This window comes from Phasianus colchicus, chromosome 20 (genome assembly GCF_987193195.1).
Source record: "Phasianus colchicus chromosome 20, bPhaCol1.hap1.1, whole genome shotgun sequence".
Lineage (NCBI taxonomy): Eukaryota > Metazoa > Chordata > Aves > Galliformes > Phasianidae > Phasianus > Phasianus colchicus.
Genome location: NC_143455.1, coordinates 6351309 through 6366750, shown reverse-complemented (window position 1 = coordinate 6366750; position 15442 = coordinate 6351309). Strand labels below are relative to the sequence as shown.

The 15442-nt window shown below is 48.5% G+C and overlaps 3 protein-coding genes across 9 annotated transcripts; 1 reads left to right on the top strand and 2 right to left on the bottom strand.

The window, feature by feature from the left end:
• Positions 1-19: 19 nt before the first annotated feature.
• VCF1 (VCP nuclear cofactor family member 1) lies at positions 20-8218 on the bottom strand. Of its 6 annotated transcripts, none has more exons than XM_031598870.2 (5): positions 8033-8218; positions 6551-6647; positions 3294-3335; positions 2953-3015; positions 20-1175 (listed from the first exon to the last, which is right to left on the bottom strand). In XM_031598870.2, the coding sequence occupies exons 1-5, from the start codon at positions 8077-8079 to the stop codon at positions 936-938; spliced, it is 489 nt and encodes a 162-aa protein (XP_031454730.2). In that variant the 5' UTR covers positions 8080-8218; the 3' UTR covers positions 20-935. The 6 variants fall into 6 exon arrangements, with proteins under 6 accessions (XP_031454730.2, XP_089978236.1, XP_089978237.1 ...); XM_090122110.1 differs by lacking the exon at positions 8033-8218 and adding an exon at positions 5461-5593 and having other exon boundaries at positions 6551-6649; XM_090122111.1 differs by lacking the exon at positions 2953-3015.
• A 48-nt stretch (positions 8219-8266) lies between these two features.
• On the top strand, positions 8267-12031 carry MTNAP1 (mitochondrial nucleoid associated protein 1). Of its 2 annotated transcripts, none has more exons than XM_031598860.2 (4): positions 8267-9362; positions 9779-9886; positions 10098-10249; positions 10739-12031. In XM_031598860.2, the coding sequence occupies exons 1-4, from the start codon at positions 8342-8344 to the stop codon at positions 10799-10801; spliced, it is 1344 nt and encodes a 447-aa protein (XP_031454720.2). In that variant the 5' UTR covers positions 8267-8341; the 3' UTR covers positions 10802-12031. The 2 variants fall into 2 exon arrangements, with proteins under 2 accessions (XP_031454720.2, XP_031454722.2); XM_031598862.2 differs by having other exon boundaries at positions 8269-9362; positions 10098-10214; positions 10739-12030.
• On the bottom strand, positions 11943-14519 carry CPSF4L (cleavage and polyadenylation specific factor 4 like). The gene is made up of 4 exons (XM_090122204.1): positions 14420-14519; positions 13086-13151; positions 12542-12571; positions 11943-12115 (listed from the first exon to the last, which is right to left on the bottom strand). The coding sequence occupies exons 1-4, from the start codon at positions 14517-14519 to the stop codon at positions 11958-11960; spliced, it is 354 nt and encodes a 117-aa protein (XP_089978330.1). The 3' UTR covers positions 11943-11957.
• Between the last annotated feature and the right edge of the window lie 923 nt (positions 14520-15442).

Sequence of the window (15442 nt, the reverse complement as noted above, 5' to 3'; positions counted from 1 at the left end):
TCCATCCTCAGCCAGATGGTAGCATGCCACTTCAACCAGGAGCAGGTCAGGACAGTCCTCGCACTCTGGCTGCTGAACCAGAGGTCTAGCTACTCTTTTACTTCCTATTCCTTCAGAGTTGTTAACCTTAAAGTCAAGTTAAAGAAATAAAACTACACAATGTAACAGAAAACAAAACATTTCACAGCTAGAAGTTGGTATTAGAGCAATGTAAGATTCCTCTTTCCTTCAAAAGCTCTTCTCCAGGCTACTCTATGCTTTCCTCAGCAGATACCATGTGTCTGTTCACTAAATGAAACCAGCAGGCATCTGGTATTTTGGCTACAGCTGCCTAAGCTTTCCTGGTTCTAGTTTCACAATTTATTTTCAATACTGCAACTGTAAAGATAAAGCAGACAGGGCTCATCACACCCCAAACCTGGTGGAGAGCTTACAGCTATAGCAGTCCTACAGCACTCCTGTGGCAGCATTTACTTTTACTGTCTTATTACCTCTAAATGCTCAAAAAATTATTTTCCCAAATACATTTTTTACTGGTTTATTGAAATTAAAAAAAAAAAAGACTTATAAAACTGAAGATGAACGCTGGAAAGAATTTTACACAGAGCAACAAATTGCTAACAGATTAGGCAGTCAATTGGAATTGGATGTTATGCAATCCTATATCACAGATGTGGATTCCTCAGTCTCCTCTTGACACGTACTTTAAAACCACCCCAAAAAGAATCCTATAAAAATTGCTTCAAAGCCCCTTTTGCATTGCAATAGTGCAGCAAACCACAAGTAAACAATTTCCTGTTAACCTGTTATTTCATTTCAAATATAGACTGAAAAGGCAACAGGCGTTTTGTGCAATTTCATTTTAACAAACTAAGTTGAAATATCCAATCTACACAGTGCTGTCCCTTCACAGAAGGCAAGGAACTGCTGGTTCATCATGTAGGAGGGCGTCCCCGGCTCTGTAAGCTGTGGAAGTGTGCCTCCTTCAGGATCTGGTTGATGTGGAAGTAAGGACCTTGACTTAGTGCAGACTGCTCATGGAAGGACTGAGAGGAGACAGGGCTGGATCCCGTAACTATGGGGTTCAGGCTGGGTTCTGGGCCGCTCGCTCTGTCAGGGCTGTTGATGCTACTGCTACTACAGCTGCTGCTGCTGCCGCTATCGCTGCTGGAGGACTGAGACAAAGAGAATGTTAACAGCAAAACGACACATTTTTCTCTCCTGTCCACAACAAAACGCCTCAGTTAAGCAAGCAGTCTTTACAGTAAGTCCCTCCCTTCCAGATTTTTAGGCTTGTATTCAGCCTGATGGACAAAAGAAATCAACCAAGTGCTTTCTTGGCATTCATAGCTGCAGTTATTGCCAACACATGAAAAGCATCACAGAGCTGAAGGGACGAGCAAGCTTTCACCCAGAGTTTCACTGACCTCCAGTTCAAACCTTGTGCTTTAAGCCCATCAGCTCTGCCCCCATGACCCACATTTTAGCACTAGTGAAGTTTGCTGAATTCATCCGAGAACTGGAAAATAAAGAACGTCCCTACGAAGCCGCACGTGTCAGTAAAGGCAGGCAGGGCATGGGGAAAAAGCTGTACCATCCTCACATGAATCTCTTCTGGTTCAGCAGACGTTTTAGGTAAGCACCATGCAAAGCATTTCTCTAGAAGTCAGGTGTTTTTTTTTTCTAAAATGTGATCTGAAGCATCCAAAGCAACAGACTGTTAAAGGCAACACGATACCCATTGTAGGTCTTTGAACACCTCAACATGCATACAGCTCTTCTCCCAGTGGAGTATTGGGACTGCAATGTTAGCTGTCAGTTTTCCATAACAATTTACTTGACACAGCAGTGAAAGAATGACAGCCATCTAGTACTTCCACGCACAGAGGAGAGAACTTAAAATCAAGCTCACACAGAGGACAAGGCTCGTTTGCCAGCGTTTGGGATAAACACACCTCATGGTAATAACTGCAAGAGCATTAGCCATCATTGTCAGCGTTTCAAAGACATAAAACTGTTTGGTTTGTACCATTTTAGAGGCTGCTAATGAAGGGCCTCCATTAGCTAAAGCTGAAATACTTGAAAGCCAGACTAGATGTGGCTCTGGGCAGCCTGGTCTGGTGGTTGGCGACCCTGCACATAGCAGGGGGGTTGAAACTAGATGATAATTATGGCCTTTTTCAACCCAGGCCATTCTGTGATATGCTGTTCAGGACAACAGTGCAAAGATTTAGGTGCTTAAGAATCAGCAAGTGACATTACTTTGCCATCCTGCAAGAAGAAAACTCAAACAAGCAGCCACCGTAAATGACAGCAGCTAAAAAAAAAAACATTTTGGTAAGCATTAAGTTAAAACCACAGAAGTCAGAGCTTGGCAGCGACAGCACAGGAGGACAAATTTAAGGAAATCAACTGCAATTTAACAGTTGGCACCATACCCAGAAAGCCTCACTTAAGGGTAAATCTAAGAACAGTGCAAACTGCATCTGTGAGAGGCTTGGGAAGGCATGTGCAAATTGGGGATGGATCACGATGCCAGCTGGAAGCCCCATGGCACTGATTCCACAAGTGATCATCACAGTTCAACCATGTAAGTTTCCTTGTTTTGCTAAGCACTAAAAACACTTCTGTGCTTCAGTTCTGTTCGAGTACATCAAGCAAGACAATGGTAGTGAGGCTGCACCCGTGCTGGCGTGTTAGGTTCAGCTAGCAAGGAGAAAACAACAAAAAATACATGAAGTCATTCTTAAGGAAGCAGCAGATGTAACTACATGAGCAACCCACTCCTCTTTCTACTGCTACTGACACTCGAGAGGGAGAGAACACCAAAAGGACAGAGAGGAGCAGCAAAATGGCACCTGCTGGGCCATCTCATTTTGCATAGAAGCACAAATACTGAAATGCAGTGCTGTTATGCTGAACAAGTCACAGCAGCCTTGGAGAGAAACCCACCGCACAGGACACTTTGTTTCCTTTTAGTCTGTGTTCCTTACTGTTTTTCGTTACAGCCACCTTCTGAAAATCAAGGCAAAAGTCAAAATGAGAACCTAGCATCACTTACTGCCCAAGTTTTGCATCTCATCAGAACAAAAACATTTTAGAGCTGTTAGTAATGATTTTTTTTACACATTACTAGTTTTATTTTTAAAGCATAGACTGTGTCCTGGGACGTGCTTCCTACATCTAAGGCTGTTGGCAGCTCTGATTTGTCAGACTCTTTATTTCCATTTCTCTAATGCAAAAATTCACTAGCACAAAGCCCCTTTATAGCCCAAATCATGTCATGGACCTACCATTTCCCCAGGCTGTGGTGCACATTCTGTTACGCATTTGGACTACAATTAGACAAAAAAAGAATCCTTAAAGTCATCATGGCAGCAATGACAGGCATCTACACAATGAAACAAAGGTTTAAGCAAATGGGCAGAAGAAAGCCCTGTGAGAGTTTACGAGCACCTGAAGCATCAGAAGGGCATCTCCATGGCTTACCCAACTCATCAGCCCCCCCTTAGCATAACACAAGTATCATCTGGACATTTGCTTGGAAACTATTTATCTGCATCAATCTGCTGATCTATGATGTTGTGTCTCAATCACTAACAGCAAAAACTCAAGAGCAGCATGATCTAAGCTGAATTTAACAAAGAATTAATCTGTTTTTTATTAAAATTTAGACCAGCCCTTCCTCACCATGGTAATATCTGTAGAGTGGCATAGCTGCAGTGCTACAGAACAGCTTCTATTTGAGAGAAGCAACTGCTGCCTTGTGTCAGCAAACTCCAACAGTAATAACTGAGAAATCCCATCATCAGTCAGGCTAACAGAAAGGAATCCTAAAAAATTAGGTTCAGGAAGGAAAAGAGTTGCTGGAATGCTGCAGGCTCCCTTCCTTCCAAGGGAAAAAATCAGAGCAAAGGGCTTTCCCCAGTGATTCCCAGGCTGCAGAGCACAGTGCTACATTCCCCTGATTCCCCACATAACAGCTCCTCAGCAGATCCACTGCAGCTCTGCCTAACCTGACATACAGGCTAGTCGAAACAGCAGAGCTTTGCTAAAGTAATCAGCAGGTATCCGTGTAGACAAGAAACCTGCTGGTAAATGGAGAAGATAGAGGACAGGATGAACAGGAAACAAAATGCAGTGGCAAATGCTCTGCTTTGCTACATGACTGCATGTATGTTTATGGACTGAACTGCAAAGCAGAAGTTTCCCACAGTTGTCACCCGGGAGTGCAGGAGTGGTTGGTTCTGAGAACAGAAGGAACTGCACATCATTACAACAATTTGCCAAGAGGCAATGCTGATGGGTGCTGAAGAACATCTCAGTTTCCCACCTGCTTAAGTCATCTCAAGTTAAAAATGCTGCCTACCCCCAGATGAAAACAGCAATCCCCTTTCCCATTACACACAGCTCATAGGAGTGGCGTGGCTGAAAGCAAGGACTGAGCGATGCCATCAAATTACCCACGCGTGTACAGCCACTAAAAAAACCTCCCTTCATCTAACAATTGGCTATCAGCTATAGAGAACAAGGCAAAACACAAAGGCCTGCCATGAGCCTTTCTATTTGAGGTTCTATTTGAGGACTATGGCCACCTGGTTTTTGTACCGAGGTTAAGTTCAAGTCAATCACTCCGTGAGAAGGAAAGCCAACTTTCAAATGAAGGGAGGCAAAAGGAATCAGAGCTCTAGCCAACATAACACAAAAAGCAGGTGTGTGCGCCCTCAGATGGAAACACACTGTCCTTCCTATTCCTTTCCTACAGCTGCTGGGGGCTTTGAATCAGCCAAAGCTCCCCTTGCAAATGAAATATCAGAAAACTAAGTACAAGCATTACAAAGTGGCAACAGTTTCAAAGTGACACCAATCGGAAGCACTTGCACACTGCAAGCACCAAAATGTCTCCACTTAGTACAGGAAGTCCTCAAAGAAACATTGAATACTGATTTAATCGCACAGCTTTAATCTCTGAGCATGCTCAGTTCAGTGAGTCAACATTACAGGAAAACAAGCAGGGAAAAAAAAAAAGAGCTCTGTTCACCAGTGAAAAACATTGTGAATTTTGTTCCCTTGAGAAAGAGAACATTGATTTCTGTAAAACTGTGCCCAGCACACACATTCTCCATTCCAGCATCACCAGAAAGATCTCCTTGCCTGCACATCAGGGTTTAATGTGTTAAAGCATACTTCTGCAACGCAAGTGCATGCATGAAGCAGAAATCTTAATGTTAGCTTCAGCAATTGAACTCTGCTCTGACTTTGCCAGCAACAGGGCAGGCAGCTCATACCCATGCTGTTCACTCACAGGCACCCCAAACAAAACAGCAGTTAAGGACAGAGGTAAGGGCATCTGCTCCCATGTATCCACTACAAGGCTGTTCCCATTGCTGTGTTTTAGTGGCTTCGCCCAGCCAAACATCAAGTGCTCATAGGACAAGCAAAGGTGCTTCTGCCACTCACCATGAAGGTTTTTCCTGATATTCTCAATTTCATTACTCCCATTTCAATCCCTTGTTCCACACTAAATTCTTCCTCCTCCCGCCACAAAGCTTGTTTAGCCATTAACTACTCTACACACGAAGAGGTGTTTCACCTGTTGGACAAGTGATTCTGTGTCAGGTGGCAGGCAGCTATTAATGCATCTACCCGTTATACCCAAGAAGCAAAACCAACTCCACCCAGCAAATCCTACTTTTGGCAAAAACAATATAGATAACAGCAACATCTCCCATCAGAGCAACCTCCCTCGTGACAGACATCTCAGCTGTGCAATCCCAGTATCACAGCAGCCACTGGTAAAACTGTGCTGGCTAAAAGAAAGCCTCCCTCACAGAAGTGATGGTGGGATAGAGAGGTTGATATCATTTTAAATTTAAGTATGCATTTGAAGGCATTGCTACATGATAAAAGATAAGCTGCTCAGGTACAGAGCACATCACATTTCATACAAAGCATACTTAGTAGTTCAATATAACAATATCTTGTGATTACTAATTAAGGTCAGTCTTCAGAGAGAGAGAGGGCTCCATCGGAAAAAAAAAAGAATTGAAAATCTTAGAAGAAATCCATTTCATAACTTCCAGGGACACAAACTAACAGGCACTCTCTGCAGTGCACGCTCTTCTCCATTAATGCTTTGCAATAAAACTACATTGCTAATTAGAAATGCACACAGTGAACCTGCAGATGATTAATACAGGCAACAATTCAGGAAATCTGGTGGCAGCGTGAAAATCAGCATCCTTTTATTTATATATATTTTTTTTAAATCTCAGATGCTAGCAAATGACACCATGCTAGAACACCTGAGGGATGAGACCACAGCAGACAAAAGCTTTCTGGTCAAACATAACACTTTTCACTGGAAAACATGCTGATATCCAAACTGCATTTTACAGATTTGAGACTCTGATACATAAGGGAGTTCGTGTCATACATAAAGGAAAACCAGGCCTTCATTAACAACTTCCTATGAATACAATTTCATCGAATAATCCAACTATTCAACTCAGCATTAAAGGAAATTAAATCTGCCCAACAAGGCTCTCACCTCAGTGTCCCAAGAGTCCTGAAGGACAGTATTCCTGGTACTACGTTTGGTCTGTGGAATATGACTGTCATCTTCATTGCCATTGCGCCTCCTCTTCCTGAAGAAAGTTCAAGGAGAAAGAAGAGAAAAAGGATTATCAGCCTACTGCTGTACTGCTGGTTTGGGCCTTCAAAGGTGATTCTTCAGGAAAAAAAACACAAACAGGAAAACTCATTAAATTAATGACAGACATCTAAACCTCTGATGTGTTGTGGGCATCATTTTCTCTTTTTAGCTGTTCTCTATGGAGAAAACCCTCCTCCTCACCAATTAGTCAGGTCAATGTTTCGTATCAGTTCAACAGTCAAGGACTCACACTGACCATGCTAAGCATCTCTCTAAACAAATTTGACAACTCTCAGCCTTGTAACTGCTCTCAGTGTTCAGGCACATCTATAAATAAGCCTGGGACTTTGGAAAAGATCTGACAGGCTGAACAGAGCAGCTGGAGAAAACAGTGATCACACTTTCAATAAACACCCAGTTACTTTCATCTTGTTTACATGAGTCTACAATTGGAGCCTGTGACGACTTTCTTCAGTCTCCCAACTCAGCATCTGAAATCAAATCATGTTCCTGAACCACGTTTATTTTTTGCATTTCTAAAAGAAAGGTTTGCTTGCTGTTAAGGTGGAAAGCACATCCTAGAAGACAAATCCTTCCCCTGTTCGGATCTATCTGCCATCCTCTTATGACATCAGTGCTGCTCCATAGCAGCTTAGCAATAACAGCAGCTTAGAATCCCTGTGAACTGCTATCTCTGAGTGTCAGCAAAACCTGGCTGTTAATGTCAGGTGATTTTTCCCCACCATAGAAACACAGTCTGTCTACCAGACCCTCAGTATGCTGAGCATTATACAAACGCTGGGAGAAAACCACTTTGATAACTGAGGATTAACACACATAAACACTCTCAAATGAGTCAAAACAGATTCAGGCAAGATATTTATAACTGATTCTTTCTGGCTGAAAAGCTGCAGCAGCAGCAGCCTCAGCCCACGCCTGCAGACCAGAAGCTGCCTCCTGCCTCTCCCTCCCTCGGGATGGCCACAGCACGGCTGCCTGACGCCCACCTCAGCATCCCACGCTGTCACACCGCCCTGCTGAGCAGAACCATTCCCCACCTCGCTACAAACACGCTGCGTCCCCACACAACGCCTCGCTCACCACCCCCACTCTGCCATTCCACCCCCCAGCTTCCTGCTGCGGCCTCACCCCCCACACACACAACACACACAGAATTGCCGTCCCGGCACACAGCCCAGCCAGGCCATCCTCACCGACCCCAACGCTCCCCTCCGTTCCCACAGCCATCCCCCGCCATCCTCTCCCCCACCCCCCCCCACAAACCCGCGTTGCCAGCAGGCCGAGACCCTCTCAGGCCCGCCTCCGCCTCGGGCCGCGCTCCCTTTCCCCTTCCTCTCCCTCGCGCCGCGCTCCCACCTCTGCCTGGCTCCCCGCTCGCTGGGCAGCGGCTGCCGGCAGCTCATGGCGGGCACAGCCCGACGGCCGCGGTGCGCTCCGACGCCGCTGATGAGATCCGGCGCCGCTCGACTCCCACCGCCGCTTCCGGCGTCTCCACCTCCCGCACATGCGCACCGCCCGCCTTAACCCCGCCTTTATCTTTATGCGCATGCGTGACGCTCGCTTTAGCCCCGCCCCGATCGCTGCGCGCACGCGCACTTCGCACATCCCGAGGCCCCCTCGCTGAGGGCTGTCCGTCGCGCTGCCTGACGGAAAAGCGGCCCCACCATGGCCGAGGCCCCGCCGGGCACGGAGCGCTGCCCGCACTGCCGGCGGCCCTTCAAGCGGCTCCGCGCGCACCTTCCGCACTGCAAGGCCGCGCCCGGCCTGGAAGCGGAGGGAGCCGGGCGGCGGGAAGAGGCGGCCCTGAGGAAGAGGAGGAAGCAGCAGGCCGCGGCCCAGCCTCGGGTGGAGGCCCAGGCGCTGGTGGAGGCCGAGGCCCGCGATGTGGCGCAGTCCCTCGACCTGCTGCCCGAGGAGGTGGCGGGAGTCCCGGAGAAACTTCGGGACGGGGTGAAAATAGTGATCGAAAATCACCGCGTGAAGGTGGTGAGGGAAAGGAGCGACCCTGGGGGGCAGAGCGGGGGTGGCCCTAAAGTGCTGCGATCGGCCGGGCCCGAGGGAAGAAATGCCCCAAACGCAGCGCACGTGGAGGTGCCTGGCCACAGAGCTCCCGGCTCAAAGGGAGGAAAAGACACCGGTTTAAATGCGGTTAAAACACGTGGGCTGCACGGTCACCCTGAAGCTGACAGCAGAAGGAGCCCCCGTGACCTCGCTCAGCAGGAGGGAACAGACAAAACCCTGACAGAAGAGAAGCAGGTGTATGTGGAAGCTGCTGTGGAATACAAAGCCCCTCTTTCTGTTTTGCACACCCAGAACCTCCATCTGTCAGCGAGAGAGGATTGGAGAGGTCACGAGGAAGGGACATCCAAAAATTACCTAACCAGCATACAAATGCTCAGTGTGAACAAGAAGCAGATGGCTGTCGTTTCCGAGCCCATCCTGAATGCAGGGAGGGACAGCAGGCTGGCTTTGGACCAGTCCTTGCTCCACACCTCCAAAAGCCAACCCATCTGTCTCCCCCAGGCCTCTGGCAGAAGCACACAGTCAGGTGCCGTGGGTTTGGAGTGGCTTCCAGACTTACATTCTAATTACCACAGTCTGAGCATGTTTCCTGGGAAGTCTTTTCAGGATGATGGGGGGATCACACTGAAGACACCAAAGGGCAATTTCTCAGAAGGACATCAAGGTAATGTTAGAAACAAAGGTCTGCTGCTGAGATCTGCTATACTGCCAGGCTGAACTGTAAAATGTGAATGGAAGAGGAGGGGTAGGAAATGCTGGGCTGCTGGGCTTTTTCAACAAGTTATCTGGATCAGATCTGAACAGGTCTAACTCTATGGATGGATGTTACCTATCCAACTTTCTCACCCTGGAAAACCAAGGGTTTGTGTTTTTAGGTTTGACTCTTGCACACTGGGGCCAGTTGAGCCAGCTCACTTTGTGGGGGGACAATTCACTCTTCCTAAGCAGTCTCAAGGTCAAGGCACTCGCAGATACACAAGTTACCAGCTCCATGCTCACCACTCATTGCAGGAGGCACAGTCACAGCATGTATTGGCCTCAGTTTCCTCCCTCTGACCATTTTGACTTCTCATTTTGCAGGTCCTCTCTCAGAAAGGCACCTGATGGATGTAAGGCTGGGGGAGCTGCCCATGTGGCTCACCACCTGTGATTTTTCTCCCCGGGGGCTGCTTGAAGGCGTGCAGAAAGGTGAGGCTAAGTTTCTAGCTCTTGTGGCAGAAACATCCCACTTTACCTGATAATGTGCTGCTGCAGCCTGATCCAAGGGACCAGTCTAGGTCTCTGTAAAAAAAGTAAATTAAGAGACCCAACCTTCTAGCTTAGAAAGGCACATGGAAACCAATCAATCAACTCCATCTGACTAGTATGCAGTTTGACCCTTGTGTTTCTATTCCAACAGTTTGGAGCAGTTATTACAACAAATACATCAATGTGAAGAGGGGTGGTGCAGCTGGAATCTCCATGCTCCTCGCTGGATACTGTGTCCTCAGCTACAGCTGGAACTATCAGCATATCAGTAAGATTTCCTTCTTGGTATCTGTCTTATTTCAGGTAATTCCCCTTTTGCAAAAGCTGCTATGATTATTTAATAGTCATGGTTTTTTAGGCTCAGAAGTAATTTAAATACTTCATCAGTAAAAATAGTATCAGAGCTCAAGGAACAGCATTCTGATTTGGTTTACTAAAGCAGAGGAATTTAGTAAAAGTGGTGGTAACAGTTATCAATTTGCAGCTTCTCTCTAGCTAGAGCCAGGAACAGTCAGGAGCACTGTTCTTCTCCCTTTGCTCTGTGCATGGCTTGAGATATTCCAGCTCCTTCCCTGGATTTACTCATAAATGACACAAAGGATTAACTGGTGTCTGTAGTTTCTCCGCCAGGACTTGCTCCCATGTGCAGCTTTATAGTAGATAAACAATGAAGGCTGTATTCAGACTCCTGCTCATCACTGCTGGGCAAAGTACTCTTGTCATATAGTCCCTGAGCACAAGACTGTGCTAACTTTTTTTTTTTTTTTAATTCCCCCTACCCTTTTTTGCTAGAGTGTAATCGCTGGCGTAAGTACCACTGAAGAAGCTGCAACACCACCCAGGAAAGACTGGTAAATGTTTGACAGAGTCAGCACAAGCTCCTGGGACCATCACGGTTTGACACCTCAGTGAAACAGCAGAGGCCCATTTCCTGTCAGAGACAGGCTCTTAAATTGTTGATACTGGGTGGGAGGGAGGATGCTTTTCAGCTACCCTCCTGCAGATAGAGGGGTACTGCTGACAGCCTGCAGTCACTGCTCTGTGGGTCAGTGTTTAGTACTGAAAGACAAGAAGGTGATAAGGCAGCTCCTCAGAGGTCTGAACGCAGTGGATTTCCTATGGTATTTGGCAAAGTATGTGGTAGATCATTGCAGAGAGGGGTTAATAAATAACCAGAATAACCATTGCCTTAAGTTATCAGAGCTGTACCTAGCACTGGGCACCTTCTACTTTCTTCTTGCCACAATAAGCAAGATTATGTTTGTAGTTAACTTGTGAAAGGAGTGTGATCCCTGCAGAGCCCTTCTACAAAGGTGCTCCTACTTCCCTTAAACACTGTCTATGGGTCTACCTGGGCTCTGAGACAGCTACAGGAAGGATCTTTGTGGAGGTTTTAATGCAGCAGCACTGAGAACACAGTGCCCTATTTCTGGAGGAAGAAAATCCATTGGATTAGCTGTTGTGCCCAAAGGGCAAACCGACATCAGACAAATGAGGACAGTTATGAGAGTGCTAGTTGTAGCCTGCCATTCTCAAACATGTCTGGAAAAGGTTTGGTCGTGTTACAGGCACAAAAGGAGGCAAAAAAAAAAAGTGAACTCTTTATTCTAAGTGGGGTGCAGGAGAACTGTGTCAGAGGTGTTTCACAAAGAACTCCCTTCTCACCAGCAATAAAATCCTTGTGAGTTTTTCTTTCCCGTTTGGTTCTATGCATTCTTAAACATGGTGATTTCTTGCCTACTTCTGAAGTGACCAGCACACCCCCACTTTCCTCTGACCCAGGCACAAGCCATTCCTACCCTCCTTCAGACTCATGGGCTGGTAATCTCCTAGTGCCATCTCCTTGCTGCACCAGTCCAAGCATAGCCACATTCCAGCTGTGCAGGAGGGGACAGAGGCAGTGACTGTGGTGGAAATAGTGAAGAGTCCTATTAAGGAAGATGCAATTTCTCTTTTGCTGCTCAGGCACATAGCTGTAAGAGCAAGTGCTGAGCATAGCCAACAGGCTTTTCTAGTCCAGCAGCTGTCCTAGTGGCCTGTCTGGCTCCATCAAGTTGTACATCTCCCTCTGTCTTCCTTCTGCTTTCCCTGTGAGAGCACTCATTTCCTCAGCAGGATTTCCATTTGATTCTTCCCACACTTGCCAACATAGTGACCTTTCTGTCTGCACTGGGGAAGGAACAGAGAGAAGCAGGCATCAATTTTGTGATAGATCAGCCCTGTGCTGCTTTACCACGTGATCTTGTCCCATCATTTCCAAGTGAGTGGACTAATGGAGCTATACCTCATCTGACACAGCTTGTGCCTATAAGAAACAGCCTAAGGCTTATTACTACAACAACCCCCTACCTTCAAGACTGCTTTCCACAGCTATTCTACTGTGTGCCAAGTGTTTACAATCAAAGAAGTCTCCACATTATCACTTACAGTCCTTCCCAGACAGTTCGTACCTCATCTTCTAGGGACTGCTGTCAGTCAGCAAGGCTAGATTTACAAAACCCACTTTCAGAGAGCCTTCCCACAGCTCGTCCCTCTCTCTCACTCCTCCAAGGTAAAATAATTTTTCCCAAACCTCCCAACCCCAACATCTCCCACCTTGAAGCAGATGCCTGATTCTGGTAGGCACTGTAGGATGATGGAACTATTGCTGGGGTTCCTGGGCTGCAGTGCCCTGGGCTGGGTGGTGCTGGTGACGAACAGTAGGGGCTCTGCAGGTGACACATCTTTGCATCCACTCTCCCCCCTGGCAGCAGGTCCTAGTCATGCCTATCTTCTGAGGACACTCTGCTCCCGGCAGGGGGGGGGGGCATGGGGCAGTCAGCTTCAGCAGCCCCCAGCTCCTACAAGAGCACTGGGGCAGGGGCACAGAGAAAGAACACTTCAGTTTGAGACAGATCAGTGTGGGGACCTTCCCTGCATCACCTTTGCTGGATCTGTGCTGTGCATCATCAACCCAGCCTTGAGGCTGCGTAGGGACACAAGGACAAGCAGTTACCCCCCAGGACACAGCAAGAAGTACCCCCTCATGGCACTCACAGCCTTCCAATGCTGTCCCAGAATTCACATCCCCCAGCCAGCCCTATCTGGCTGCATGCCAAGCTCCCCTCCATCCCACCCCATACTTACTACATAAATTTGCATTTAGGTCCATCAGGGCAGAAACCAACAAGGTAGTTGGCACACATCACCCTCTGTGTGCTTGTACCTGCACAGGGGACCTGCCACACACTCAAGAGCTCCCCGTTAGCAGGGACACAGCGCTGAGCCTGGATCTCTGCCAGGCACCAAGTAACAGCCCCCAAAGCTCACTCTTCTCTGGCTCCATCACCTTGCAGGATTTGGGGCCAGCAGAAGGGAGCAGACCCCCCCATTACCAGCAGGTGGGGAGCACTGTCCCACTATCTGGGCACTCACTATGCCTGCAGAAGCCTCGGTCATACCAGGGACAGCCCATGGTGCCAGCTGTGGCATCAACATATGGGAAGAGTCAGTCCTCACTGCTGCACTCACCTGTAGGACCCGGGGGAGGAGGGGGTGAAGGCTGGGACAACACTCACCCAAGCCAAACAGCAGAAATATGGGAGAAACAGGTGCCCAGGGGCATGCAGCCTCGGGCAGGCACTGGTGGCATTTCTTCCTGCAGACAGGAGGTGGCATCAGGCGATTGCTTGAGGCCAGACCCGGAGGACACAGGGGGCTTGGGTGGGACAGGCTGCAGGGTCCTCATTCTGCTCTTACCAAGCTTGGAGCGGGAGCAGAACTCGGTGATCACAGTCATGTTGGGCTTATGTAGGAAGTCACAGCCACTGCTCCATAAAAGCAGTGCTTACAGACCACCACCCACCTCATTCCATTGTGTAGGATCACCCCCAGAACGCACCCAGCTCATACAGGCAGTGCCTGAGTACCCCATATGTTCACTTTGAGGCATTCAGACCCTCCCTGCTTTGCACGCAGCTCTGGTCCAAAGGAATGTGTCACCGGGGAGAAATGATAGGCTCTGAATAGTCAACCTTCTGTGCTCCAAACCTGCATCTTGCGGGACATACAGATGTGGAGAAGCCCACTATGGTCATGGTGCCTTGGCAGAGCAGAGAGAGGCCCTATCCAGCTCCCTGACATCCCCAAGGGACTGCAAAGTGGCACTGGTTCCACTCACCCTGAACCCTTTACAGCACTCAGTCATGGTGCAGAGCCCTCAGGTGAAGAACTTGCAGACAGCACCCCCAGCTCTGCAGGGAGATCAGGGGAGAAGGAGCTTAACCCACAGGTCCCTGTGCCAAGACCACCATTCTCAAAGGGGATGAGCCCCCAACTCTTCCCACAGAACTGCACTGCGTGCATCCTCAAGGGAAGCAGTGCCTGAGGCCAGCTCAGCAGAAATACCACAGCAGCTGCAGCAAAGCAAGGAGAATCCCAGCACCTTCTGCAACTCTGCTGCTCTCCAAGGATGCCACAGGACCCTCAACTTACCTTTACCTGGGAAGGGCAGGAGCTGGGCTTCTTGCTGCTGCTCCATGTCAGCCTCCACATCAAACCTGATTCTCTCCACACCAGCTACCAGTTCCTCCATCACTCTGTAGTCACTAATCCCCAGATGCATTCAGAAACCCCCCTCTTCCTGCCCCAAAGCAAACCCAGCTGAAGCAGAAGCTCAGTGCCCTCCATTTAGGGGGAGAAGCTACCCACATCTGCTCTCAATTTGCAGCCATGATTGCCTGGTGCCTCAGCCAAGCTGCAGGGAGCTCAGCCCAGGTCCTCCAACCCTGGTGATGCCTCCTTGCATCAACATATGTTTCTTCTCTGCCAGTGCTGGGAGAGCAGCTGGCAGTGGCCCTGACCCACAGTGGGGTCTGCAGGAGCTGACTCTCACCCCAGGCTGCACGCTCAGCAGGGAGAGCCTGACATCAGAGATGAATGTAGTCTGCATGCTGTAATTAAATACCCAGATAGCAAGGGATGGAACCTTTTGTTGTGTCTTGTAATGCTTTGAACATTGCTGGTGATGCAGAGCTGCACCGTCCCCAGTCCCACTTTGCAGTGCCACATCTCCAGGCTCTCAGTGGGGACAGCCAGCTCACTCCTTGCATCCCATGAAAAGTCCCTTTGGCCTCACTGCCAGGCTGGGGACTTGTACGTGTGCGAGGCTGCAGTAGCATGAGTGAGACACAATGCTGGTGTCACACTGCCTCCCAGGGCCACCCCAAGCAGAACCCTGTCCCTCTTCCATCATGCAGTTCCTGCAGCCACACACATCCCCATCACGTGCCCGGAGTGACATGGCCTGACACATCAGGGATGGAGACCTGCTCCCATTCTGTCACTAGCTATAAATGCACTGGAGCAGTGCTGCCCGCCTGCTGAGCGCTGCCAGTGGGGCTGCAGCCTTGCACTGGGCACCCACCAGCACCCAGTAGTTGTCCTGATGGCATCCCATGCAATGTCACATCCCACACTGGCCCTGACGCTCACTGGCACCAGAATATTGCTCCCCAT